At 45.6% G+C, this 26487-nt stretch overlaps 2 protein-coding genes and 1 long non-coding RNA gene across 6 annotated transcripts; 1 reads left to right on the top strand and 2 right to left on the bottom strand.

Annotated features, from left to right (window-relative positions):
* Positions 1-970: 970 nt before the first annotated feature.
* UBE2Z (ubiquitin conjugating enzyme E2 Z) lies at positions 971-16298 on the bottom strand. The gene is made up of 7 exons (XM_025280301.3): positions 15873-16298; positions 13671-13743; positions 11537-11724; positions 9113-9224; positions 6621-6733; positions 5483-5573; positions 971-3018 (listed from the first exon to the last, which is right to left on the bottom strand). The coding sequence occupies exons 1-7, from the start codon at positions 16193-16195 to the stop codon at positions 2848-2850; spliced, it is 1071 nt and encodes a 356-aa protein (XP_025136086.1). The 5' UTR covers positions 16196-16298; the 3' UTR covers positions 971-2847.
* Positions 15651-19945, top strand: LOC112583695. 2 transcript variants are annotated; one of them, XR_006549505.2, is made up of 3 exons: positions 15651-15723; positions 18012-18102; positions 18790-19945. It is a non-coding gene; the product is annotated as an uncharacterized LOC112583695 (long non-coding RNA). The 2 variants fall into 2 exon arrangements; XR_003107845.3 differs by lacking the exon at positions 15651-15723 and having other exon boundaries at positions 16447-18102.
* A 3559-nt stretch (positions 19946-23504) lies between these two features.
* ATP5MC1 (ATP synthase membrane subunit c locus 1) lies at positions 23505-26274 on the bottom strand. Of its 3 annotated transcripts, none has more exons than XM_006049701.4 (5): positions 26126-26274; positions 25567-25615; positions 24593-24670; positions 24026-24204; positions 23505-23726 (listed from the first exon to the last, which is right to left on the bottom strand). In XM_006049701.4, the coding sequence occupies exons 2-5, from the start codon at positions 25603-25605 to the stop codon at positions 23612-23614; spliced, it is 411 nt and encodes a 136-aa protein (XP_006049763.3). In that variant the 5' UTR covers positions 25606-25615; positions 26126-26274; the 3' UTR covers positions 23505-23611. The 3 variants fall into 3 exon arrangements, with proteins under 3 accessions (XP_006049763.3, XP_044795011.2, XP_025136085.3); XM_044939076.2 differs by having other exon boundaries at positions 26196-26218; XM_025280300.3 differs by having other exon boundaries at positions 26098-26213.
* Positions 26275-26487: the final 213 nt, after the last annotated feature.

Here is a 26487-nt window from a genome sequence, read left to right as displayed (position 1 = left end):
AAGTTCCAGCTTATGGCCACAGACTCGGCTGTGAGTGTTAAGGAAACACAGGTCAATGGTGGTTAGAGGAAAGAAAATGGAATTTGAGGGGAATCAACCAATAGTGGATGCAATATTTCTCAAATTCCTGACTGACTTTCCCTCCTATACTGATCACCAGGTCCCTCTAGCCTTATTGGTGGGAATCATTTATTGAACACCCATGAGACACCCAGTTTTATATACCTTTTATATAGTCCTCACAATGGTAAATGTCAAATAGGTGCCCTAACCTTTCAGGTGAGGAATCTTAATTGACAGGGGCCACCCACCACCTTAAGCAGAGCTCAAGTTAGAGCCTAGGCCAACTAACCCCAGAGCCCACACTTGCCTTTACCTAGCTTTGCATGGCACAGGTTAATAGATTTTGTATTTAATTTCTTCCTATACAGATTTGGTCAATCAAGAGAAGCCTCTGTACCAGAAAGCAAGAGCCTTCTATAGCGAATAGAGAAGGTGATGAGCTGGGTGGCCAAAGTTAAGCTCTGTCTTCATGGTCTTTAATTCTAAATTCCCCAGGGTTGGTTTGCTATCAGAAAACTGAAAACCCAATGGTTTGGGATATCCACATTGACACACCTTTCCCTTACCAAGGGGATATATAGTCTGAGCCTGTCTCGAGCTCTGCCTGTCCTTTAGGACATGTTCACTTCTGGAATAGGTATTTCTTTGGAAGCAACTGAGACCAAGGTGGCATTCCTCTCCTTGCCTGCCAAAGTTACAGCCTCAAAAAAAAGGACCGTATTTCTGACGGATGGAAACTTCTTGTCACTAGCAGTCCTGCTTCCACACCACATCACGTAACCCAAATTTCTGGCTTCCAATGAGCACTATCTTTATCCGACAGTTTCAGGCCTAGGTGAAAAGTTTGTCAAAATGATCACACTCTTTCTTTTACACAAACCCTCCCACACCCACAGGCGCTTCCTCCTTCTGCCAAAACAAACTTTATTGCACCAAAAAGGAAAAAAAAAAATTCATTTATGTACAGTCAGATATAAAGACATCTCTTTGACTCCTGTGCATATATTTCCTCAAGATTTAGGGCGTAAAAGTCAGGCTGGTATGCCAGACATGCTCTGCTCATGGCAGGGCCAAGGAGGATTGTCACTTGAAAGTGGGAACACTTAAATGGATGACAGACGACACTGGACCAACAGACCAAGGGCATTCTTCCAAGCCCTGTACTAGCGCTGGGAATGGAAGAGGGAAAATTGGAAGCAGGGTCCCTTTTTGAGTCTCCTTGTGAAAAGACCCAGCCTTTAGGTGCTAAGCTAAACCTCCATCCCCCAAGCCCACTTACTGTCCAGTTTTTCTTCCTGCCCTCCCAAGTAGGACATTCTCCTTTGTGCCCACCCTCCCACCCCCCACCCCTGGGAGGTCCCATGATCCGCAAGGCAGAGGCCTCCCTAGCAGCGGGCAGAGCAGGTACAAATTACCAGTATCCTCCCCTTTACATGTGGCTGGATACTGACTGAGGCCCTGTGTCATGCAGCTCACTATTAGCCCACTGGGAGCCCTAACAGTAAGAATCTGGAAAGTACAGGAGAATACATCAAAACCAGGAAGGATGGGTTCCCTTGATGCCCAGTATCACAGGGCACCTAAAGCACATTTTTCTGAGCCAACCAGCTAAGGGATCACTGCAGCTAAATACAGATAAGAGAAGCAACACAGCCAGGGAAACACCCATCAGTCAGTGACAGAGCAGCTGGAGGTGAGGGGGGGTGGAGAAGGGGAGGAGTCTTCAGAGTCCCAGCCCCCATCCCCTCTGCCATTGGCTACCCTCGTTCCCCACAACTCCCTGGGCTTTGAAGTGAGGAGGTGAGACTACAGGCTGAAGTGAGAATACACAAGGACAGCCAAACAAAATACAACAGGACTAGCATCAGCCTCCTCTCTATCCCACCCCCAGGAGAAATACCCTCATTGTGACTAGTTATTTATGAAAAATCTGTTAAAGAGACTTTTATGTAGTGGCTCTAATCCCATATACACAGCAGCTGCTTGTGTTGGGGACTTTTCTAATCAGTGATTGTGGGAACAAATGGCATTTTCAGCTTCTTACAGTGCCTGTGCAGGCTTTACCACGACCTTGGTTCAGTCCCAGTCACATTTACCTTCTGTCTTAAATCTAAAATGGGTGAGGGAATGGGGGACACAGGAGAAAGGTGCTCAGGTGCTAGGTAAAGCTTACTCATCAGCAGCCTAGACTCCACCACTGTTCCTTCTCTTTGGTCTGTCTAGAACAGTGACTATAAATTAGGAAAAACTTTTACGCTGGCCCATGGGAAATAATGGGGGTAGAGGCAGGGAGGAAAAGGGTACTGGGGAGCCCTGCTTCAAGACTGCAGACAGACAGACAGACAACCACCCAGACTGCTGAAGTGTCACAGACAGCCCCCCACCCCAAGCTCCCTTCCAGATATCCCCATAAATCTTTTGGGAACACTCCCTCTAGGAATTGCAATTTCCGTCTCCCACCTGTCCCTAAGGAGCTGGCCCTGTGGAGAGGTGTGTTGGTTTTGTTTTTTTTGCCAGAGGCCCTCGCCCTAGGTGCTTCTGCATAGGTACCTTGGCCCCCGATTCGGGATGAACACAGTCCCAGATGCTCGAGAGCCAAGGAGGTCAGATCAGAAACAGCCTCCCCTCTCCCACACCCTGGGATCCGAGCTTGCTTGGTTCTTGCCATCTTGCAGGATGACGTCACATTTGGAGGGAGATACACAGTGCCTCTCCATCTCTGGGGTGGGGGAAAGGGACTTTGCTGAGACTCTTGAGTTGGGGAAGGGGAGAGGGAAGCAGGGTCTAAACCCTCAGGCTCCCGTGCAGGTCTGTCTCTGTCCCAGATGAGCTGCTATCAGAGTCCATTTCGGTGTTCTCATTATGGAGCCTCTCCAGCACTTTCTGACGAATCAGTCCCAGGCGCATCAAGAGGGACTGGTAGTCAAAGTGGCCCCGTTTCTCTCCAAAAGGGTCCTGTGGGGGGGAAAGGAGACAATCGGGAAGGAAGATTCAAGTCTGGGTGGCTCACCCTAGAGAGACAGCTTTAGGCCCACATGAAGTACACACACAACTTCTGAGCATGGGGAAAGAGGAAGGAATATTGTGGCATGTTCAACAACCAGACAGGTCTGGCTTGGGCTAACATTAAAATGTGTTTGCATTCCCCAAAAGCAAGCCAACATGCAGAAGGGGGACGCACTAACAGGAGGAGAGAAGAGAAATTCAAGACGAGGACTGTAATCATTAAGTATGGCAATGTTTTCAATTAACTTCATACAGACTATGAGAGGTTCTCTGTGGCTTAGATGGTAGAGTCCGCCTGTAATGCAAGAGACCTGGGTTCGATCTCTGGGTCAGATGATCCCCTGGAGAAGGAAACTGCAACCCACTCCAGTATTCTTGTTTGGGAAATCCCATGGACAGAAAAGCCTGGTGGACTACAGTCCATGGGGGTCGCAGAGTTGGACTGAGTGACTAAGAGTTGGACTGAGTGACTAACACTTCACTTTCATACAAACTATACAAGGGAAAAACTGTCCTTCATTCCCTATACTCAAAAGGGAAATTTACTTTTCTAAGATCACAGGCATGAAAAAAAAAAAAGAAAAAAAAAAGATCACAGGCAGGTAGAGAACTCAGGAATTCTGACTTCTGGATAAGCACCTGCCCTCCTCCCCAGGGATTAGTCACCACATTCCTGTCCAGACTTTTGGGCATCACTCCAGTCCTTGTCCAGAGAAGGCAATGGCAACCCACTCCAGTACTCTTGCCTGGAAAATCCCATGGATGGAGGAGCCTGGTAGGCTGCAGTCCATGCGGTCGCTAAGAGTCGGGCACGACTGAGCGACTTCACTTTCACTTTCATGCATTGGACAAGGAAATGGCAACCCACTTCAGTGTTCTTGCCTGGAGAATCCCAGGGACGGGGGAGCCCGGTGGGCTGCCGTCTATGGGGTCGCACAGAGTCGGACACGACTAAAGCGACTTAGCAGCAGCAGCAGCAGCTAGTCCTTGTCATTCGAGATCAAAGATCACCAAACATCATGTGGAAAGGGGATAACTGTCCTTAAAGTCTCAAAAATAACTATGGGTGGGGTGGAGAATATAAAAAAGGGATTAAAAATGCTAAATAGGGATTATGGCAGCAATGTAGCTGGGCCAAAGTTTACACAAATGGAGACCTCTTTCCTTGGCAGTTACAAAAAAGTACATGCTCCTCCCTCTCACATAATGCCTGCCTCTCCCACATAAACTCCGGCCACACTTTTGCACACACACTACCCTCACGATTGGGGCCAGTGGATGGAAAGCACAGTCTCGAGACTACAGCTTGCACTTTCCACATGTGAGGGTTATGGTCCCCAGAGGCTGAACTTCACACTTAATCTGGAGCTGTCAATTTCTCAAATCTTCCTCCTTTCATCACTGGCTCCATTTCCACCCACTCTCCTCTTCCCCAGATGCTGTTTTTCCTGCCCTTCCCTCATCAGAAATTGTTTTTCCTTCACAGACTATTAGAAATACTGCTAGATGCCAGCAAAGAGAATTCTTGATGGGGAACAAGCTACAGCATGCAGTATCCTCAATGTACTCTTAGAAAAGTTTCAGGAACAAGTCAACCTTGAACTTGCCCTGTCTTCTGAGTTTAAATGGGGCAGGCAGGGAGGAAGTCCTTGAAGGAAGTATAGGGAAACTACCATCTCTGAGGAGCACCTGAGGAAACAGGACATTTACTCCCATGGCTGGTGGTGTTGGGTGTGTGGAAACACAGACCAAAAAGAACTCGAAAAAACCTGATGACGTCTTAGTCACTTAGCCAAGTCACCACTTTTCTATAGCAAGTAAAGGATCCAAAAAACACAGGACTGGTCCTTCAGGACAGGAGGGTTCTCAACCTATTGCTTATATTTGAGTCTATTTACAATTTAGTTTAATAAGAACCTCTTCATTTAAACAAGCCTGAATTCTACATTCTTACTGGAAGCAGAAGCACATTTCTGGCAGAGAATGAACAACTGGTTACCATCCTTGTAACAGGAATCTTTCAACAATAACAACTGCACACTCAAATGTTTCCCTAACCATTCTTTCTCTTGGCACCCCTCTGAGCTAGAGATGAAATCCAATAATTGACTCTATGATCCCTAAATTCGGAGAGGGCTGATGTTCTTAGTTTGAAAAGACTGCTCACCAAAATTGGAAGGAGTTCCAGGATAGAAAGTAGAATGATTCAGATTCTACTCATGAGCACCTACTTTAGGCCAGGAACCTAGAACTAACTCCAGATGGCTTCACTCTCTTTGGGTCTCAGTGACTCAAACGCATCAGGTTCCTTTTGGTTCTGAATGCTATGACGATGTGGACGTCACCCTTGTGGGGGGGTTTAAATGGTCTGTTGTAAGGTCTCTGGAGCTAGCAGCAGGGGCGCTGTTGTTACCTGCATAGTCTGGCCTTGAAGGTGCAGGCGATCTTTGCAGGCCACCTCATAGAAGTCATAATACTCCAGGAAGGACTTCTCCATCACCCCTCTGGAAAACAAGCAGAGAAGTTTAAGTCAGGCACAAGAGGGGAAGGCACCACCGCTTCACCATCTAACTTTAATGCCAAATTAAGCAGCTAGAGTTCCCATGACCAGATTTGGTTTCCTACAAAATTCTTTGAATGGAAAATAGAGATTACTTTCTCTATTTTCCACTGACAGCCCATGGTTTATTTCCCTTAGATTTTAAGGATTTTAAAATGGGAGTGACTGTTAATACTGATCACCTGAACCCCAACTTCAACTCATGACTTGCCCAATCGTTTTCCAGAGGCCATCCCTAATCCCAAAGCTTATTCAAAATTCTCCTAGATACACCTGAAACATTGTACATGAACCCTGCTGCTGCTGCTAAGTCGCTTCAGTCGTGTCCGACTCTGTGCGACCCCGTAGACGGCAGCCCACCAGGCTCCCCCGTCCCTGGGATTCTCCAGGCAAGAACACTGGAGTGGGTTGCCATTTCTTTCTCCAACGCATGAAAGTGAAAAGTGAAAGTGAAGTCTATCTGTAGTGCCCAACTCTTAGCAACCCCTTGGAGTGCAGCCTACCAGGCTCCTCCGTCCATGGGATTTTCCAGGCAAGAGTACTGGAGTGGGTTGCCACATGAACCCTATATCAACTTAAAAAAAATAAAAGTAGCCCCTTCAAATCTTAGAAAAGTTTATTTCATTAACTCTTTGTTCATCTAGTTTTAACACCTAGAAGTAGACATGAACACTAAGAAATGGGTTTATTATGAAGTCCTCTACACCTCATTTGGCTGTGTAACAGTCCCATGTTTTTAATATGTCCAGGTCCTCATCAAACAAGGGTTCCCCGAGGGCATGGACTACATCTTTCCCATCAGGCCTGGCACTCTCCCAAAACTGACAGACTCTTTGAACTTCCTTTTAGATAACCCTTTGGTCACTTGCTCTTTAAAGGCATGAACCACATCTTTCCTTTTAATCTCCCACTGGACTTTGCCCCAAAGGTATGAACAAGCTAAATCTCCAAAAGGAATACCAAGTATCAAGTGGGCTCTCTTTACACATACCTTAAGGGTTCAGGGCAGGGACATTTTCCTTCCATCATATCACAGACTGCCACTCTGATGGTCTCATGCCGAATACATTCATTGTAATTTTTGCTGTCTCCTGGATGTCTCTCCTATAATGTGACAGATAGCACAGTATCCAAGTATAAAATTCAGGTAAAAAGAAAACCCAATGGGAAGAGACTTTAGATTAGTATACGGTATATGAACCAAGCAAATTAACTATGAGGATACCTCTCCCACTATATGGCAGACATGAGGAGCAACTAAGTACTTGAGACCACTCACCTCTCCCCATGCATACCAACACCCATCCTCTGCTATGGATCATTTGACTATAAGCAGCAAACCAGATGCATCAAATTTCCCTAAGCTTGAAATGAACAGCCTTGCAGAAAGGATTAAGTGGGAAATAACCATATGTAAGAAAAATGGTGGGACAAAAAGTTATAAATGATGCTAGGAGTCTCAACCTGAAAAACCTATAGATAGCAGGATGCTTCCTGGTTAACTCCTGTACATGCTCATTGGTGCCACCATCATTCAATCAACTGTTATCTATCAGACGTAGAACTCGAAATTTTCAAAAGAAAAACTCCAAACTTGGTTTAGAGAGCTGACGTGAAAATGTGAGAGCATGGTATCCCAACCTTTAACTCTTCCCTTGTTGCTCCCTCCTACCACCATCAATCAATGAGAGCCTTGGCCCTGATCAAAACATAAAATGAACAGGAAAGAGAAACATGCTTTCAGCCTACTATCTCAGTTCCCAATGTGCATCAGAGAAAAATCCCAAGGGCAATGTGGGATACTGTAAACTTTCTGAGGAAAACAAGAGTATTCAACACTTGTGCAAACTCCATGGTATTACCCTGAGGTAGCAGTTCAGTTTTAACATTGACCTGTATTACATTCCTGTTGATGACATACTGTTTTTGTGAAGCTGGATTTTCAGTCTCTACTTTGGTAAATAGCAAGTACCATAAGAACACAGGAGGGAAGAGAAATGAGGGTGGTGGCTCTGATCTGATTCCATGATTTTAAAAGTTGTGTGGCACTCAAAAGGTGTACACATCCTATTATTAAGTCACTGTAGTCATCGGAGAAGGAAGCAAGTGATTTGGATCTAACTATTTAACAAATGGAAGAGTCTGGCATCTCTTTCTGCCTGGGAAACTGAAAAACCACCAAGACAAGAGGGTTCGATGAACCAAGAATGTTTGGTAGACTTAAGAATAAAAGTCAAACACACACACAAAAAGAATAAAAGTCACGTCTTGAAAGTGACATGGGCTTCCTAGTGGCGCTAGTGGTAAAGAACCTGCCTGCCAATGCAGGAGAAATAAGAGATGCAGTTTGATCCCTGGGTTGGGAAGATCCCCTGGAGGAGAGCACAGCAACCCACTCCAGTCTTGCCTGGAGAATCCCATGAACAGAGGAGCATGGCAGGCTACAGTCCATAGGGTTGCAAAGAGTTGGACACGACTGAAGCAACTTTAGCACGCATGTCTTGAATTTCCAAACAATACGTAAAAATAAGCTCCTTGGTTAGCCAATGAGGTCCATGTCCATTTCTACTACTCCTGAAATTGCATTCACTATATGTTTGAAAGGATGGCTTAGGGCATAATTTTTGTTCATTCTTAAAGGGTATTTCCCTTTGTTTAGGTCTCCAAGGAATCACCGTTAACATTATCTCAAATAGTTTCAAAATGAATTAAGCTGTTTTAATCACCTAAACCGAATCATTATCCTTTGACATATCAGTGGAATTCTTTTCCTGTGCTCACGAGTAACCCTGGAAGGGTCTCTGGAATAATGTAAAACTTTGGGCTCCTGGGACTACATCCTGATCTGTGTGTCCTTGTGAAAGTTAACTAACTTCTCTGAGTCACAATTACCTCAGCTGAAAATGGGGATAACATTTATTTTGCAAAGGTAGTATGAGGATTAAGTGAGAAGTTACATATAAATGTTTGGCAGTGGCTGGCATACGGCACCCCCTTGGAAAACATGAGTTTCCTCCACCTTTTCTTTGGCAGCACTGACTAAAATATTCTTGCTCTAGCCAACAACTGCTCCTTTGGCTCTGTAGGTAACAGTACTTCAGGATTCCAGAAGAAAGTCTGGCTCAGCAGCAGTCACTTGGGAGCACCTTAAAGGGATACTGGAGAATGGAGGCATACAGAAGAACCCACTGGCTGCAACCTTCCAAAGAAGACGTGGAAATCAATTTCCAAATGACTCCACTAACTTCCACATGGTAGATTAATCCAAGTCCATGGAAATAACTTGATAATGTTATTGTAATTTAGTTAAGAAAAAAAATTCATTATTAAGACACACACATGCCAGTTCCAACAGTGACAAGTTTAATACACTGCACTGAGCCAGGTCAAAATGAAACAAAAACCCTCAAGCAGATCTTTCAGATATCTTAAAACCCTATATTCAATATTCTACACTGCAGAGCTGGGCCCACCTGGCCTTACCTGCTCAAAGCCAGGTTCGTTGTGATAGGGGTTCTCGGTCATCAGGGATTGGATGGAGATGAGCACAGAAGAGATGCTCTGGGCTGGGCTCCAGGCAGGGCCGGTCCACGTACTGCAAAACACAGCAGAGGGGAGGGGAGCACGTGAGGCAGAGAGACGGGAAAGGCCACACAGAAAGACCAGTGTACAAGTGCCCTGGGGCCTGGCAGCACCATCGTGAGTGACTCACTTTCTCCTTCACTATGAATACTCTGGAATTTCCCAGCCTCCATCTCCTCTCATTCACCAGAAATCAGTCAACTGACTAATCCTCTTATCAAGTGGCACAAAAGAGGGTAAAGCAAGCATGGTAACTTTGAAGAGATTTTCTCAGGGCTAGGAGAGAAACAGTAGACAGGGGAGGTTCCCTTCATCAAAATGAAAGAAATAAGGTAAGAGAACAACTCCAAAGACAGTCTAAATGTTAACCTCTATGGATCTCAAAGGGCTTGCTTATTTATTTATGGGTGGTGATGGAGTCAGAGAAGAGAGAAGTTGAGCACAGAGGCAGAGAAGGGAGTGAAGCCATCTGGTTAGATAGAGGCCATGTGGCGGGACTGATGATTGGGGATCCAGTCTCTATCAAGCCCCCAAAGACTGTCAAATTCTCTGAAGACTACATAACTCTGACAAAGGACAGAAAGGAAATAAAGGGCACTCCAAGAGTGCGGAGGATTTCAAAGTAATACATGAATAACATCTTCAACAACAGAGAAACACCAAAATTACTGCTCTTTCATAAACCTGATGGAATGTTGGGAGAAGGAGGGAAGCTTGGACATAAAGACATTTATGTTTTAGCTCCATTAATAGAAGAGATGGCACCTAAGCTGGAAGCTGAACATAACCTAAAACAGTACTGGCTTGTTCAAGTTAACTGGCCACTTCCTTCTCCCTGCTGGTCTTGAGAAAAGGCCAGTAAGTGATGAGGAATAACAACTTACTCAGAGCTCACTCTTCAGTGCCTCTCAACTTCTCTTCTCAGCTTTGCTCCCCCAGGAACCCTAGACATCACTCTTTGAAGCTTCTAGTATGTGGGAATTGAAGTCAACAGGGTAAACTTTCAATGTCTTTTGTAAGTCAGCCCAATATTTTTTATAGTTAAGGAGGAAAGGAATGACGGTGATAAAGTGAATGGACAACTAAGTATGCATGGGAATATTCTCCTCTGATTCTTGATGGCAAATTTTCAAATTCCGAGTAGCTTCTTTTCCTTTCCATCCAATACTTGTGTCACTTTTACTCCACACCCTCTTACTTCCCCTGTTTCTACTGTAAGCTGATGTTTGCTCAAAATAGTTTTATACTGGCCTAATGAAGGAAAACTTAATACAAACACATGTTCAAGAACAGCTTCCATACAGAAGCAACAACTAAATCTCCTTACCACTATGGGACACACATATCACCATCTTTCCAGCACAGACAATTCTCTAATGAGATAAAGGACTTCTTTAAAGACAATCTCCTTTAAAGGACTTTCTCACTGCCACAATCATGGAACATATCCCTACATTTGAGAGAAATGGGGATGAGGAGAAGTTTGTTTCAGCTGCCTTTTCCCTACACAAACCCAAAAAGTACTGGAGTGAACAGGAAGAAAGACAACAGTATCACCAGTCTGGGCAACTTTCTTAACTTCAGTTTTTACTTGTTCTCTGACTCAGGGAAATTCAGATCACACTAAAAAGACCAATCCAGAATATGCTAGAAAATATTTTCTTTCTGAATTTTTAACCCCCAAAGGTGATTAAAAGGGAATGGATGAGAACTACATGAAACAAAATCTTGGCATCACCTAGAAACAAAAATGTACTTGAAACTTCGTATCTGGTATGATTTCCAATCTAACATTTTTTATTCAGTTGTTAACATATAATAATCATCATCACCACCACTTCCTCCAAAGCCACTCACGAGAAACTCAGAAATAAGACATTCACAGCCTTGAATGGCACAGGATCTGCAGCCTTTCTCAACCTGCTCAGGAAAGAATTAAGCCCTGATGCCCTAAGGTAGTGGTTCTCCAACAGTCTGCACCAGAATCACCTGGAGAGCCTGTAAGACACATTGCTGGCCCTACCCTCAGAGCTTTTAATATATTAAGTCTAGGGTGGGGCCCAGATTCTGTACGGCTATAAATTTCCAGGTGTTACTGCTGCTCGGGTGAACCACTTCACTAAGGCATCCATTGTACATCATAAATTCTGTTTTTTGCATCTAGAATGATAATAATCAAGTACCATCCAGGGAAGAATTGAGGAAACAGTCATTCCAATTATTTTCCATGTTCTGTGATTCAGATGAGAAACCCTGGTTGATAAAGGCTGGCCTAGAGTAGTATTTGCTGACAACCAACTTGGCCACTTAGGAGTCTCCTCTTACCCTAGAATACTCAAGCAGACTTTCCCATTGCGGTAGAAGTTGGGGTTAAACCTCACTGTGTTATTGCCCGTTGTCATCAGTTTGACCCGAGGTGGGTGGATGGGATAGTCGGGCGGACACCGAAACACGAACAGGAAGAAACCCCCTTCATAAGGAGTGTCAAATGGGCCTGTGATCAATGCATGAATCTGCAAAATAAAACCCCATCTCAAAATTGTGAGGTGATGTCCCATCCCAAACCCTCCTGACTTCCACTTGCTACCCACACCAGAAGCAGGACCTTCATCTGAATCCATATTTCATATCCTCACCATGCAGAATCAATGGCCTGTGCTCACTCACACTAATATTTTTGGAATTTTACTAACCCCCACTACAGTGGAGTGGCATCTTACTCAGGGCTTACATTCTAAAGTTAGAGCCCAGGGTGAACATTGGATCTAGCCAAAAATCACCCTTGAGTGTCCCTTAAAGTATGCTTTCCATTTGGACTTTGCTGATCAGCATTTTATGTAACGAATAGAACATCAACGTACAAAATATAACACACACCTGTAAAATATTATCCTAGCAATGTTTAAGAAATCAGTCCTTTTTTTTAACTGAGTAGAATATTTGGATTTGCCTAGGTTAAACATGTGTACGATGCAACTCCACCCTCCAGTTATGTAGCACAAAGGGGAGGTAGATGAGCAGAAAAGAGGAAAGGGATCGGAGGCCACAACAGTGTCAATCACAGGGCAGAGCTGAGGTTTGTGATGGGGGCCTATGGTATCTGTTTCCTCTGCAGAGGATCAAACCTACTGTAGAGGATGTGGCTCAGGCAGCATCCAGCTGTGTGAAAGATACAAAGAAAAATGGGGAAACTCAGGGTCCACTCAGAGCCACAGACTATCCCCAGAACGTCCCCCCAAACCATAAGTTAAATAATAATAATAAAAATCAGCACTTAGAACTAAATTCTCTTCCTCCAGCTGTGATTATCAAACAAGATTTCTCTTCTCCAAGGGAGGAAAATCTTAACTGACTCAGTTATATTTCTTCATCTGCAAAGGCTCCTAGGCAATTAAGTCTGCTCAGAATTTAAACAGCAAAAGGAAAAAGAACCTGCAATCCAATGCCTCCATCTACAGTCCCCACCTTGTCCTGGTGGCATCCTTTGTTATCTTTTAGCCTTCAGTTCTTCGGAATAGCAAGCTCAAATGGTATCAACATGACATCAACTCTGGGGTCCCAGGGACTAGTATATAACACTGATATTTGACTAAGGACAAGATGTCCCAAGAAAAAATTTCCAACCACATAAAAAGGAAAATCTCAATTTAAAGGGAAACCTATTAAAACAAAAGAGACACACAAAAAATACCAAATCTGAATTTTTACTCTAATTTCTTACAGTAAGAAATTTGGACTTGCCTAGGTTAAACATGTGGAAATTTCTACGATACTAGGAAATTTCTATGATACTATGAAGAATTTTCATTTAAACAACACAAGATTTAGGTAATCCAATTTCTTCCTAATATCAGTTTAAGTGAAAATTCATCTCTAAGATAGAGTAATCAGTGACAGAGAAGTCTAGGTATCTATGCCAGAGGAATTTAAGCTTTCTCTGTGTTTGTGTGTGGACAAGACAGGAACGGTCTTTGGGGTGGAAGGGATATTCAAAAGGATCAGTAAGGACAGGAGCCTAAACAAGGCCCTGCAACTACAAACACTGCTCACTCAAGCTTGCCCCATCCCCAACCATCTTTTCATCTGATTTATAGCACCACAGTTAAAGGTCAAGAATGGCAGGATAGGGGGAGAGTTGGACAGTACAATAGGATGTTCATATAATTTATCACCCAAACTGGACCATTTTTGAGGGAAAGAGAGCCCTATTAATAGTTAGGCTTGGACAACAGGCATAAACTGGGATTTTCCAAGCCAACTAGAACCCTTTGGCACCCCAAAAACAAATAACCTATTCAAGGCTCTGCTCCACCTCACTGTGTGACCTTGGGCAAGCCACTTACTCTCTTGCAGTTTTGATTTATTCACCTGTATAATCAAAGATGTGAACTGGATAATCTCTTTTAGGCTCTTCCAACTTTATGGCCCCAATTTCCCCAAACCCCACCAAGGTACATACCTTTGTCATGTCAACAGTATCAGGTACAACGAACATTCCTGGAGGAGGCTCCTTATAAATGGACATGATATCCCTGTATAACACCAAGAGGAAGTGGAAGGGAGTGAGGGAGAGGAGAAAAAAGGGGAACCCCTTGAGCAGGACAGTTGTTGTCACCTCAATGAGGCCAGGGTTTGAGAAGGTGGTGCTTGGTACCACAAATGTTTGCACTGTCTTGTTGGCTGAGAAATCTCAGCTGAAGGAGTACTTGTCAGGCAAGCAGAGAACAAATTATTATCAAAGGGGCATTGTTTCCTCAGGGGGAGGGTAGTGGGGGGGAGGGATCAGAGATCCCGATGGCATCAGATGTCACCCTGGAAAAGCCACATCCCATTTACTCTCACATCCTCCCACATGGCACTTCATTCACTCCCCACCTCCAAGATTCCCAGGTACTACTCCTGAATGCTAAATGAAGACTTTTCAGTTACTAGGAAGGCTTAAACAATTCCATTAAAAATCCAATTCTATAAACCACGTAGTAGATTGTTGTTGGCATGTGGATTATATGAAGCAAGTGAGCTAACAGGGAGCAATAACGGCCTTCTTGCCCAGGAGACTAATAGGGTACAAATGTCTTCAGGCTGGGGAAGGGATCCTCTGAAATTGCTGAGAATCGCACATGTGTTAGAGGACATGTAACCATTACTACATAAGATGAGAAAACTTCTAGGTCATAGCTCATGAACTAGAATGGATCAGTTGTGAGCAAGGGTCTATCTACAGAAGGATGTTCTAGTTGGAAAGTTTAGGGACTTGCTCTTGCAATGAGTTTGAGCAAGCTCCTGGAGTTGGTGATGGACAGGGAAGCCTGGCGTGCTGCAATCCATGGGGTCGCAAAGAATCAGGACACGAGTGAGTGACTGGACTGAACTGAACTGAGGATACACAGGGACATTAAAAAGTGCATATAAGCAACAGAATAAAGGAAAAGAAGTATTGGTAGAACTGAGAGGTATATTAGGATTGGAAGGCTGAAAATGGCCAGAAGAGTACAAGAGATGAGGAGTGCTGAATTTAAGTTAGTGGTGGCAACCTCGATGGAGCTGGCAAACTGTGTCAGGCACTGGGCCAGGTACTTTACACACAGTATACTCATTAATTTTCAGAACAATCAGTAGGTAGAAACATCTGAAGGAACTTGGAATGTGGGGAATGTGATTACCCAGATGAGGATGACTGTGATGGGGGCATGGGGAGAGAATCTGGTTGTCAGCAAACAGGTTTCAGGATTGACAGTAGCTAAAAAGCATTCCCTTTTCCTCTGTGATAGGTACTATACGCTAAGCAATTTCGCAAAAACATTATCTATTAAATGATATGATCTAAGACCAGTCACCCAAGAAATAAGCACAGAAGGGACTTGGACCTTTGTTCCTATATTTGAATTGGGTATATTGGCTTCAGAAAGTAAATCACATGACTCAGGGGAAAGACTACAGAAAACAAAAGTCTTGAGTGGGATATTACAAGCCAAAGTGAGACTAGGGGTGGGGGCTGGGTGTGAAGGAAGCTTGAGTTCCTGGAACAGGTGTGAGAGCAGACAGTTTTGGGATTCTAGAAAAGTGGTTCAAGGGAAGGCTGCGGGCATATGGGGGAACAGACCTAGACTTGGGGAGGGGACTCTGAGAAGGGGGTTTGAGGAGGCCGGGAATAAAAACCCAGACTGGCCTGGAGTCTCAGCCCGGGCAAAGCAAGCTGTGTGTGTATTACAAACGGGGCTCGGGAGGAGACGACGCAGGGGACCGCTGGGTGGGGCCTCCCGGCAGCATCTAGCAAGGCTCGGGTGGGGAAGAGGGGAGTGAGGCGGTATAGAGGGCGGGAGGGGGTGTTACTGAAGCGCGAAAGGGTCGGGTTTCGGGCGGGAGGTCGGGTGGTGTGGGGTAGGGTGTCCGGACTGGAGACCAAGGGCTCCAGAGAGGTTACTGAGGGGCGGGGTCGGACCTGGACAGGCTAGGAGGGGCTTGGTGCTTGTGGGGCGGGGGGAAAGAGGACTTGGATCCCGAAGCTCCAGGTAAGCAAGACGTGGGCCTTGGAGTTGGGCCACCGCGAAGGCAGCGCGGAGGAGGCGGGGGCTGGGGGGGTGGTAGTGGGAAAAGGTGGGGGGGCGGGGAAGGTCGAGTCCCGGAGCTCGGGGCTGGGGGAGGAAAAACCCCGGCTCACCGCTTGATCCGGAGTAGACATTGCGGCGCGGTTCGCTCGCCGTCCCAGTCGGAGCTGAGTGTGGGGTCCCAGTGGCTAAGGAGCGCGGCCCCGTGAGCAGCGGCCGAGGGCGGGAGCCCCGGCAGCGGAGCCAGGCCGCTCCCCGGCCCCCCGGCCCCGCCCGCTGCCGCCGCCGCCGCCCACACATCCGGCAGGAAAGGCGGCCCGAACCCGCCGCCGCTGCCGCTAACACCAACAACACCGGTAACGCCGCTTGCCCCAGGGCCCGCCGCCCCGGCGCCTGCTGTCGCCGTCGCCGCCTCTTCAGTCGGACTCTCCGCCATCGCTCCTTCGCTTCCGGGACTGCTAGGCAGCACGTCCGCCGACCAGAGCGGCCGCTGCTCCCTCCCGCTCCTGCACCACCGAGAGCGGGGCCAGAGTGTCCCCACCCCCTCGCTTCCCTGGCCCGGGCGGCGCTGGCTCCGCCCCTCCCCTCCCAGAGCAGCGAGAAGCGCTCTGCAAGAGCGTCCACCCACAGTCCTCCAGAGAGGGTGGGGGTCGGAGCTCGCCGGGCAAGAGTGTGTACTGGGCCTGCGCGCATCCCGCGCTTTGGGAGAGTAGGTCCTGAGGCCGGTTGGAACTCCTAGGTGTGGTTGGGTGCCCAACTCCGAGGAATATTTTGTTTTCAAGCGTTGAAAGGGGAAGAGAGGAGGACCATTTACCACATTTAGGAACGCTACCCTCAGACCTGCGCAAGGGGGAGGATTGAGGCTCCAGCTTCTTTGTGGGGAGGCGCTGAATAGAGGAGTTGACTCGCTTAGGGCCCTTCCTGTCCGAAAGTCTGTGTGATTTATCCTTCCTGCACCCTCACTCACGGAGGGCGGGCTGCCATTGCCCCCTGCCTGCAACACAAGCAAGAGGAAGGAAGAAAGGAATCAGAAACTGCGAGTGGAAAAACTACCTCGTTTTAGAATTTATTCGATGTATATTTATGAAGGGCCTGCTAAATGCCAGGCACTTTTGCTAGGCGTTGCCATAGGGATATTGAAACAGACCTAGAGAAGCTTGGTTAAAAAAAAAAAAAAAAAAAAAAATCAAGCCTCCTGACTCCACGCTCAGCATTTCTTCCCTCAAGTCTTTGAATATGCAGGACTCAAGGGGCTGTGAGTTTAAATCCTGGAAGGATTTCTCAGGACTTTATTGAGATATGTAAGCTGAAAAAACACTATGGGCTAAGGAACACAAGCTATCAAGAAAAAAAAGCCTTCCCTTTTCTTCCTAGCAAGAGTACAGGATCATAATCTAACACTCCTAGCGGGACCTGGGGCAGCACTGAGTAACCATACTGATATTTCTGCAGGAAAGCATATGAATATTCATACTAGTTGGGTAATTTATGAATATTCATACTAAAACAAATAGCTTCACTTTATATTTTTGCCGCCAAATTTCTTGGTAAAAAGGAAGTCCTGTCTTCACAGTTTTGTGAATTTTCCAACAAGGGACTGTGGAGCTGAATGATAATAGCCAGCATTTATTGGGAATTAAAATGTGTTAACATTTACTGAGTAAAAAAAGAAAAAAAAAACATTTATTGAGTGCCTAATATGTGCCAAGGGCTTTATATACTTTGTCTTCTTTATTCCTTTCAACAAACTTGTGAAGTGAGTATTGTTATTAGTTCCTTCTGATAGGTGGCATATTATTACAGCTTGGAACTCTCTCACACTATCACATTGCACCTTGTACTAATTATGGTATATAAAGGTACAGCTAATTTGATACCTGTTGCTTCCTACTCCCCACCCCTATTTCTTGGGACTTTAGATCATGTGTTATCTATGAATCTAGCAGGGGCCCTGTCATAAACATAGGTACTTAACAGGAAGCAAAATGAATTGATATGCTATACAGATTTCGTGTTTTGTTGGTATAGTGTTTTACCTCTCTATAATAAAAATGCCCAAATATCTGTGAAAGGATTCTCAAGAAACTGGCAATAGTGGTTGCCGCTTGATGATTTGGTTGCAACATACATATGTACACACACATATTCACACACTTGTACCTTTTATATGTGCTGTGCATCTATTGTCTATTCAAAGTATACATTTCATTTGTTTTTCAACGATTCCAGAATTTTTCTTGGTTATTACTTAGATGATCAAAAGTCAACTCACAGGGTAACCTCAACCAAAGAAAAACACTACTCCACACCGTCTCCAGGGCTACAGACTGCAGAGGCCCATGGGTGAGAGTCTCTTCCCTCTACCCTCAGTGAGTCCCTCAGTGAGTCTCTTCCTTATTACTGGGACATTGTTTTCAAGTATAAGGCCCATTAGCAATGGGACAATGACAGAAAACACAACCTTAGAGAAGAATGAGGTTCCACCTTTGATCTGTAGCACTCTGCAAATACCCTCTTTTAGCCAATTTCTGCATCCATAGAATGGTGATAAATTATTACCTCTCAGGGTTTTTCTGAAGATTAAGTATGGCACTTTAAGATGTGTTTTGCAAATTGGTAAGCATTGTCTAAATGGTTGGCACCTCACTTGCCCATGTACCTTTTCTGAGCCTCTGCTCATAATTTTCTCTACCTGGAATACTCTTTCCCTTCTTTAGGGAAAATCCTAGTTATTTAAACTCTCTATGCTTCTATTCCTCATCAGTAATATTGATAAAGTAACGGCAGCTATAAAGAAGAGATAATGTGATAACGAATGTACATAATACCTGGCCAGAGTAAGTGTTCAGTAATTATTAATTCTTATTATTCTTACTCATTGTCAAGGCTGGCTGTAATATTACTTTCTCTGCCAAGCTTTAACACCCCCAGGCATATTATTATTATTATTATTAATTAGCCATTTAAAATGACTCCATCCTCTGAAGTAACTCAGATTTTTGTTACAGCACATACTGCTTTTTATTTTAGTGGTTTGGTTACTCATCTGTCCAGTTACTGCATGACATTCTCTGGGATGTAAGCATGGAGTAACCTTCATCTCCAGGACTTGACAGTCCGTGATTATTGAAGAAATGGTGAACAGAATGGAAATTAAGACATGGTAGCCAGTTGCCCTTCCCCTTATCATGGATCACTTCCTTTTCCTCAGAAATGCGTTTTCTTTCCAAAGGGCTGGCCAGCCTTGTACAAAGACTCATCAACTCAAGGCCTGAAGGGCTGCAACTGCTTAAAGGACCAGCTCACTAACTCCCAAGGGAACTCCAGAAGGCCTATAAACTGGGAAGAAGAAGGACCAGGGAGAGGCTAGCAGGACTTTGTGAACTGGCATTGCTTGGTCCAGTGCTACTTTTTTCAAGGCAATACCTGGCGCTTTTCCCTGGCAGCTTGGCCAGAGGGCAAGAGTGCTTTCTGGAGCCAGTCCCATGGCCTCTGGGGATAGATGACACAACCAAGCAGTCTCCGTGGGAGAACTGGGAGATGGGAACTTGGATCCAAGCCTCTCTCCTCCCCAACACACTGGACTGCACAGAGCCATCTCTTAGTGCAGCAGTTTGGTAGCACCTTACTTATGGCAACCTGGCAAACACTCTTCCCCAGGACAGAGGCCAGCAAGTACCCTGGAGTTTAGGTCACTGCTGTGCCTCAACCTTCTCTAAATCGATACGTCGTGAAGTTGGTCCTTCCCTAAGGTCCTGTGTCCCACTGCTGTCTGGAGTGCCTCTCCTCCCCAGTGCCTAGCCTTTTGTCTTGGGGTGCCAGGAACAGATGAAGAACTCCCACCCAGGTTGTAAATTGGGGACTGAACAGAAAAATCAGCTTGGACTGGGTATCTTGAGACTTCTGATTATAGGTAATAATAGCTAAATTAAAATTTTTAAAGAAAATATGTATTGTTATTACATATATCAATACATCTTTATATTACATTTATTAATACTGTACATGTATATTAAAAATCTGTACATGTATATATTACATGTATTATCATTTGCATATGTGAATGAGTGATGTTGCTCAGTTGTGTCCAGTTTTGTGACCCCATTGACTGTAGCCTTCCAGGGTTGCCATTTCCTTCTGCAAAAGGTGATATTTTTGACATCTTAATAAAGGTCTTTGTAGATTCCTTCTAGAGGCCAATGTTAGTCACTCAGTCCTGTTCGACTCTTTGTGACCCCATGGTCTGTCCATGGAATTCTCCAGGCAAGTGGGATTGCCTGGGTTGCCATTCCCTTCTCCAGGGAATCTTCCCAACCAAGGGATTGAACCCTGGTCTCCTGCATTGCAGGCAGATTCTTTGCCATCTGAGCTACCAGGGAAACCCAGTATTTTCCTGTATTATCTTACTTTGTTGTCACAACCACCATGAATTGTTCTCATCCCTATTTTAGAGCTGAGAAAATCAAGACTCAGGAGAGAAAATTAACTTCATAGGAAATGGCAGGGCTGCGATTTGCACTCCCTTCTAACTCGCAAGTCCATGCTCTTTGCCACCATGCTTAAGGCAGTGGTTACTCAATGTCATTACTCCTCTGAGAATATAAAGAAAACAAAGGACCCTCTCCCAAGAACAATGTACCCTTGTCTCCACTCAAATATTTTGCAGTAAGCAAAATGATCCCACCCATGGGCCATAGACCTTAGATAAAGAACCTCAACGGTAATGGACTATTTGCCTGGCTCAGGCTAGGAGCACATTCTCTCTTGACTCTAAGGTTCCATGGGCTCACGAAGTACATTCCCAGTCCTGCTGTTTTGGATCTGAAACTCCAGCAGTTTCAAAGCTGATTGGAACCCATGATGAAAGGAAATTCTTATCAGCCCCTTGGGAAAAAATAGGTTCCCAGAACTTCACAGGAAGGAAAAGGCAACCGTCTTCCCTGAGGGCTGCTCCTTGATTACTGCCTGAGGGTAGTGACCTGGCAAGGATGCCAGCCTGACATCCCAAAAGGTTACTGTATTCCATTTCCACAACAGCATTACCAGTTGATCAGTTGCTCCCTTGATGATACCTGAGCTACCACTTCAACCTGTCTGGTTCCTTCTCTTTGGCCCTGAAATTTCTGGGCTCTGCCTTAGGTTCTATCACTGGGTTGCTGTGGACAATCTTGTTACATAAGGGGAAAAGGCTAAGAGTACAAGCAGCGGATTATGGTAGACCAATAGTTCTCAACTGGGAGTGATTTTGTCCCCTAACTAGAAGACATTTGTCAATATCTGACATTTTGCAGTTGGCTGTCACAATCGGGAAGGGATGGTTGTCACTGGCATCTATGGTAGAGACTAAGGATGTTGCTAAACATCTTCATACAATGAATTATCTGACCTCCAATGTGCCAGGTGAGCAAACCTGTGGGAGAAGACCATGATTACTGAATGTTAGGTAGTCTAGGATTGAAACCGTTGGTCTGCTATATGACCTTGAGCATGTCACTGACCTTAGATGAGTCAGCACAGTGATTAGAATACAGGTTCTGGAGTTTGAATGACCAGCTGAATGACCTTCATAGGATTCCTTACCTCTGTGCCTCCCTCATTTTCCTTACCAATAGAGCGACTTATTTCCTAGGGATGTTAAAGTTATTGAGAATGCTTATCACCATGCCTGTCATGCTATGTCCAACCTAGACAGCATATTAAAAAGCAGACATTACTTTGCCGACAAAGGTCCGCCTAGTCAAAGCTATGGTTTTTCCAGTAGTCATGTATGGATGTGAGAGGTGGACTATAAAGAAAGCTGAGTGCCAAAGAATTGATGCTTTTGAACTGTGGTGTTGGAAAAGACTCTTGAGAGTCCCCTGGACTGCAAGGAGATCAAACCAGTCAATCTTAAATCAGTCCTGAATACTCACTGGAAGGACTGATGCTGAAGCTGAAAACTCCAATACTTTGGCCACCTGATGTGAAGAACTGACTCCTTGGAAAAGACCCTGATGCTGGGAAGGGCTGAAGAGAGAAGGGGACGACAGTGGATGAGATGGTTGGATGGCATCACCAACTTGGTGGACAAGTTTGATCAAGCTCTGGGAGTTGGTGATGGACAGGGAAGCCTGGCGTGCTGCAGTCCATGGGGTCTCAGAGTCAAGACACGAGTGAGCGACTGAACTGATGCCTGTCATGAAGCTTCCCTGATGGCTCAGATGGTAAAGAATCTGCCTGCAATGCAAGAGACCCAAATTTGATCCCTGGGTGGGGAAGATACCCTGGAGAAGGAAATGGCAACTCACTCTAGTATTCTTGCCTGGAGAATTCCATGGACAGAGGAGCCTGGTGGGGCTACAGTCCATGGAGTCATAAAGTCAGACATGACTGAGCGACTAACACACACATATATGCCTGTCATGCAAGTGCCCAAATGTTAGCTGATTTTATTACAACCAACACTTGCCTCCTTGCTTTCCCTCTTCTTCAGCACACAGCTTGTCTGCCCACAGAGCCGATAATTTGTGGCATTGTTCAGTATTGTTTCCACTCTGTTGGTTTTCAGCATTCCCCCAAACTCATAGAATGCTTAACACCTAAATACCTGCATGACTGTATTTAAATTGCATGTAAATTGAATTCATTCTTATTGACTCAAATTTTTTTTTTTTGGTGTTTTAACCTTTGCTAGCTGCCCTTAAGCTGGAAGGTGTTAATTATTGTTTCTAGTTCACAGTTTTACAGTATATTTAAGTACCACTTTCAAAAAGTGGGTCTCATATTTGAGGCAGGTCATGTCTACCAGCACCCTTGAGTTCATTCTGTGGATATATCAGCTTAGCTTTCTTTTACCTGGGTTATAGGTCCACTTTGGCCAAGTGTGGGACACTGGCTGAGCAGACTGAGACCACAGGAAGATACTGTGAGGAGCTCTGTAAGCAATTTGTTCACCCACGCACTCAGCCAGTTCAGTCGCTCAGTCGTGTCCAACTCTGCAACACCATGGACTGCAACACCCCAGGCTTCCCTGTCCATCACCAACTCCTGGAGCCTGCTCACCCCGCACTGGCTCCTGCCAAAAGATCCTTTTCATCTCTAGCAGAGCTAAGATTTTAAATTCTCCAGGAACACAGACCATGTCCCTCATCAGCTTTATTCAACATTTAGGCATTCTAAATGTTCTAATTGAGAATGGAAATGAAACAGTGGAGCCAAATGCTGGCAGATGGAAGCCCACCTCTAAGGTGCTATACAACTTCTTTAGGACAGTTTCCCTGTTTGTGCCACCTTAATTGTGTGGCCAAAATGAAAATAGATGGGACAACACAGCAGATAAAGGCTTAGGCTGGCCTGAGGTGGGAATCCCTAATTCTGCCACTTACCAGCTCTGAGATGATGAAACAAGTTATCTTGTTTCTCTAAGCCTCAGTTCCCTCATTTGCAAAATAGGTATAATCACTGCACTTATAATTCATAGGGTTGCTGAGATAAGAAATGCAAAACACTCTGTAAAGAGCTTGGTGCAAATTAAGCCCCTCAAAAATGTTACATATTATTACACTAAATTTGAAAAATCACCAATCATCATTAGACAAATCCATGTTCTCTCCTCTGGGAGATGTTATTACAGTCACGGCAGTGCTACTTCTCAGCCCTGAGGAGTTTTAACCACCAGTGGCTGCCCCAATCCTACTTCCTTGTCTCACCTTTCTATTAATATATGAAGGCCCTCCCCAAGGGCAAAGGACTGAGGCATTGGCATATGAGTTTAGAGAAACATTGTGTTTAATGGTAAAGGTTAGCACACTCCAGCACCGGGCATGGCCTGGAGTCGAAGCAGCAGGGGTGGGTAGGTGACTTCCACGGAGCCTCACATGGCGAAGAGGATGAGGAAGGCGACCATCAAACAGAAGAGCCCCATAGCCTCAGATAGGGCAAAGCCCAAAATGGCATAGGAGAAGAGCTGCTGCTTCAGAGACGGGTTCCTGTCAGGCACAGAGACAGGGAAAGAAAAGGGTGAGGGCATGGCTCATGGCTGGTAGTGGAAGACTCAAGTAGTTTAGGTGAATGGGGGGTGCTGAATGGGAGAGGGCCCAGCTTGCATATATCCTGGGGACTGGACAGGCAAGCAGAATATCAACATGGTAAGTTTTAAGGGAGCCAAGTTGGAAACATTTAAATTCTGAGAAAATAGGGGTAGATGAAATCAACACAAAGCTAGAAGGATCTTTTGCTAAAGGTGGAATTTACAGTAGGAGATGCTCTAGACCACCCTGGACCTTACCTGGCATAGCCAATGATCAAGCTGCCAAATACTGTTCCAATACCAGCCCCTGAACCCGCCACACCAACTGTGGCAGCCCCAGCGCCAATAAACTTGGCCGCTGTGTCAATGTCCCGGGAGACAACACTGGTCTGGAATTCCCGCCGGGCCACCTGCAGTGGGCCACTGCTGTAGGAAGGCTAGAAGGAGAGGGGGAGAGAGGGAAGCAGGGAAGGAGAGAGAAGGAGATAGTGAGGCTCAAGGACAGGTGGCTGACTCCGCCCCTCACTCCACCCACCTGAGCTCGGAAATTGTTGGAAGGCTGCTTAGCAAGTACAGAATGCTCAGGCTGCAGGGTGTGATTAGAATTAGTCTTAGAGTCCATTACCAGACAGGGCTAGGGAAATTTCATGAAAACTCAATTTCAGTTTTCCAAGTTTCACCTACAATGCTCACTTTGTGGGTACTCAGAACTATTAAAGCACCCCAGATTCTCTGACTGTCCTCCCACTTTGCCTTAAAGACAACTGCACAAACTTAAAGGAACCTAGTCTGGGGACATTCTTAAGAGGGCCCATTCTCCTTTACCTGTACAGATGGGATCTCTGGCCTACTCAGGAAGGAGGCAGACACAGGCCTGATCAGACCCCTGGTACAAGAACGGATCTATAAAATCAGAAACACACATTCCTCCAAATCAGGCAAGAAGACAAAAGAAAAAACCCCTCTAACTGCTGAGCTTCTGTCAAAAAAGATTACAAATATTATAAATAAAACAAGTCCAAGGTATTTCAAGGTCAATCAACGCATTACTGTTTCTATCAGACACGGCTGTACCAGAGACCCTGGTGCAGTCGGCAGTGGCAATCTTTCCGTTTAAAACTGGGTAACAAAGTTCACTTCTATGGGCACAGTCCTTAATCAGTATCCCAGAATGGAAAAAAAAAAAAAAACCACACTAACATCAAATCAAGTACAGGAAGCATTTGTATCCAGACCACCAAAGGAATCAGAAGGGGAAAATCTTTTTTGCTAAAAATGTAGTCACTGTTACACACCCTGAATGGAGTGGGCCAGTAAGCCTGGTGAGGCTCCTGAAACAGTCACCTAAGCAGAGACTCCTGTAACAAAGCTTTCTTGAGCTATTTTAAGAAATATAATGTGGCAGTTCTCAAACTTGGTTGAACATTATAATCACTTCAGTTCTAAAAAAAATACAGATGCATGGATTTCATCCCCATAGGGTGCAGCCTGGGCATCAAGATTTTTTAAAGCTCTACATGATTCCAACGTGCAGCCAAGGTTGAGAATCACTGTTTCAGAGGGCAATCTTGCTGTGGCCAAGCTAGACTGGGGGTACACGTCAGATCCAGACTCTGACCACATTCCAAAGCCAAGAGAGCTTGGTTTACATGCACAAATAATCAGGGGTTAACTGCATCCATCTTACTGCTTCGCTAAAGGAGCAACATCATCAGGATGCAAGCTCCTCTCAGTTCATTCATTAAACACGAATGGCTCCCACACCTGGTGCTACAGAGCACCCAGGAGCCGCAGCTTACCAGAGCAGGAGAAATGAGTAGTGCCCCGGTGGTCTGCATTTTTTTCAGTCTGCAGGGGGGAAAAAAAAATCCATTGACAGCCTGGTTGTTTGCTTACAGTTGCGACCTTCGGTCGTCCCCTGCACCCCGCCCGTCCTCCCTGGACCACGCTCTTCCTCGAACCATGCCCCAGCCGAGAAAAACATTAGAGGTCAGAGGGACAACGCAAACTCCCGTTCCACCACTTTCAGCGCGACAGGTCTGTAAAGAAAGGTCATGGAGATTGGAAATAAAAAAAGAATGCCCGAGCCCAGCAGGGAAATGATGCTCAAAGAGGATGATCTCCGGGATAGACTGGGGAGGCAGGAACTAGACAGATGCCGTTCAGGGTCCTGCCCATTTCAAACAGCAGTCCACCGCCCGTCTCAGGTGGGACAGTTAATCGCTCATTACCGTTGGTAATTAAGATTAATTGTTAAGGTTACAGATACCCATCGCTTTCCCCGGCCCTACGGACAAATGCCCCTCCATACAACCCAGCCACATCCTTGCCGATTGCTGGCTTTCGGCTTCAAGTCACCTGTACTCCCACTGCCCTGCTGCCCCTGCTCAGACCACAGCGCTCGCCCGGCTCAAGGTGACTGACTCACGTCCCGGCTTTAGCTCTAGGACTCGGCACACTGCTCCCGGACCCACGTGTCCCGGGGTTCCCCAACTCTCATTGGCCGCAATCCCCCCGCGCCTTCATTGGTTAACACCCTCTAGTCCTCCTTTCTTATTGGTCTTGCGGAACTTCTTTCTCTCTCTCCACAGGAGCTTCGTGGCAGTTCCCGCCTCCATGAGGGCAAAGGCGGGGTTTGCCTCTGAGATATGGCTTCTGATTGGTCGATTTCTGAAGCGCTCGACCATAGAGACTGCTGGACTAAGAGGTTCCATAACCTT

This window comes from Bubalus bubalis, chromosome 3 (genome assembly GCF_019923935.1).
Source record: "Bubalus bubalis isolate 160015118507 breed Murrah chromosome 3, NDDB_SH_1, whole genome shotgun sequence".
Taxonomy (NCBI): domain Eukaryota; kingdom Metazoa; phylum Chordata; class Mammalia; order Artiodactyla; family Bovidae; genus Bubalus; species Bubalus bubalis.
This window is presented reverse-complemented; position numbering and strand designations above follow the sequence as displayed.

What these genes read in the sequence shown, in the direction of transcription:
- UBE2Z (XM_025280301.3), bottom strand. Translation starts at nt 16,195, where the DNA reads ATGGCGGAGAGTCCGACTGAAGAGGCGGCGACGGCGACAGCAGGCGCC. An exon ending in ATACTGTTGACATGACAAAG is followed by an intron (nt 11,725 to 13,670) that starts GTATGTACCTTG and finishes TTTATTTTGCAG; the next exon opens with ATTCATGCATTGATCACAGG. An exon ending in ACGAACCTGGCTTTGAGCAG is followed by an intron (nt 6,734 to 9,112) that starts GTAAGGCCAGGT and finishes GTCACATTATAG; the next exon opens with GAGAGACATCCAGGAGACAG.
- ATP5MC1 (XM_006049701.4), bottom strand. Translation starts at nt 25,605, where the DNA reads ATGCAGACCACCGGGGCACTACTCATTTCTCCTGCTCTG. An exon ending in TACTCATTTCTCCTGCTCTG is followed by an intron (nt 24,671 to 25,566) that starts GTAAGCTGCGGC and finishes CTGATTTTATAG; the next exon opens with ATCCGTTCTTGTACCAGGGG. An exon ending in CAGAGATCCCATCTGTACAG is followed by an intron (nt 24,205 to 24,592) that starts GTAAAGGAGAAT and finishes CTCTCCTTCTAG; the next exon opens with CCTTCCTACAGCAGTGGCCC.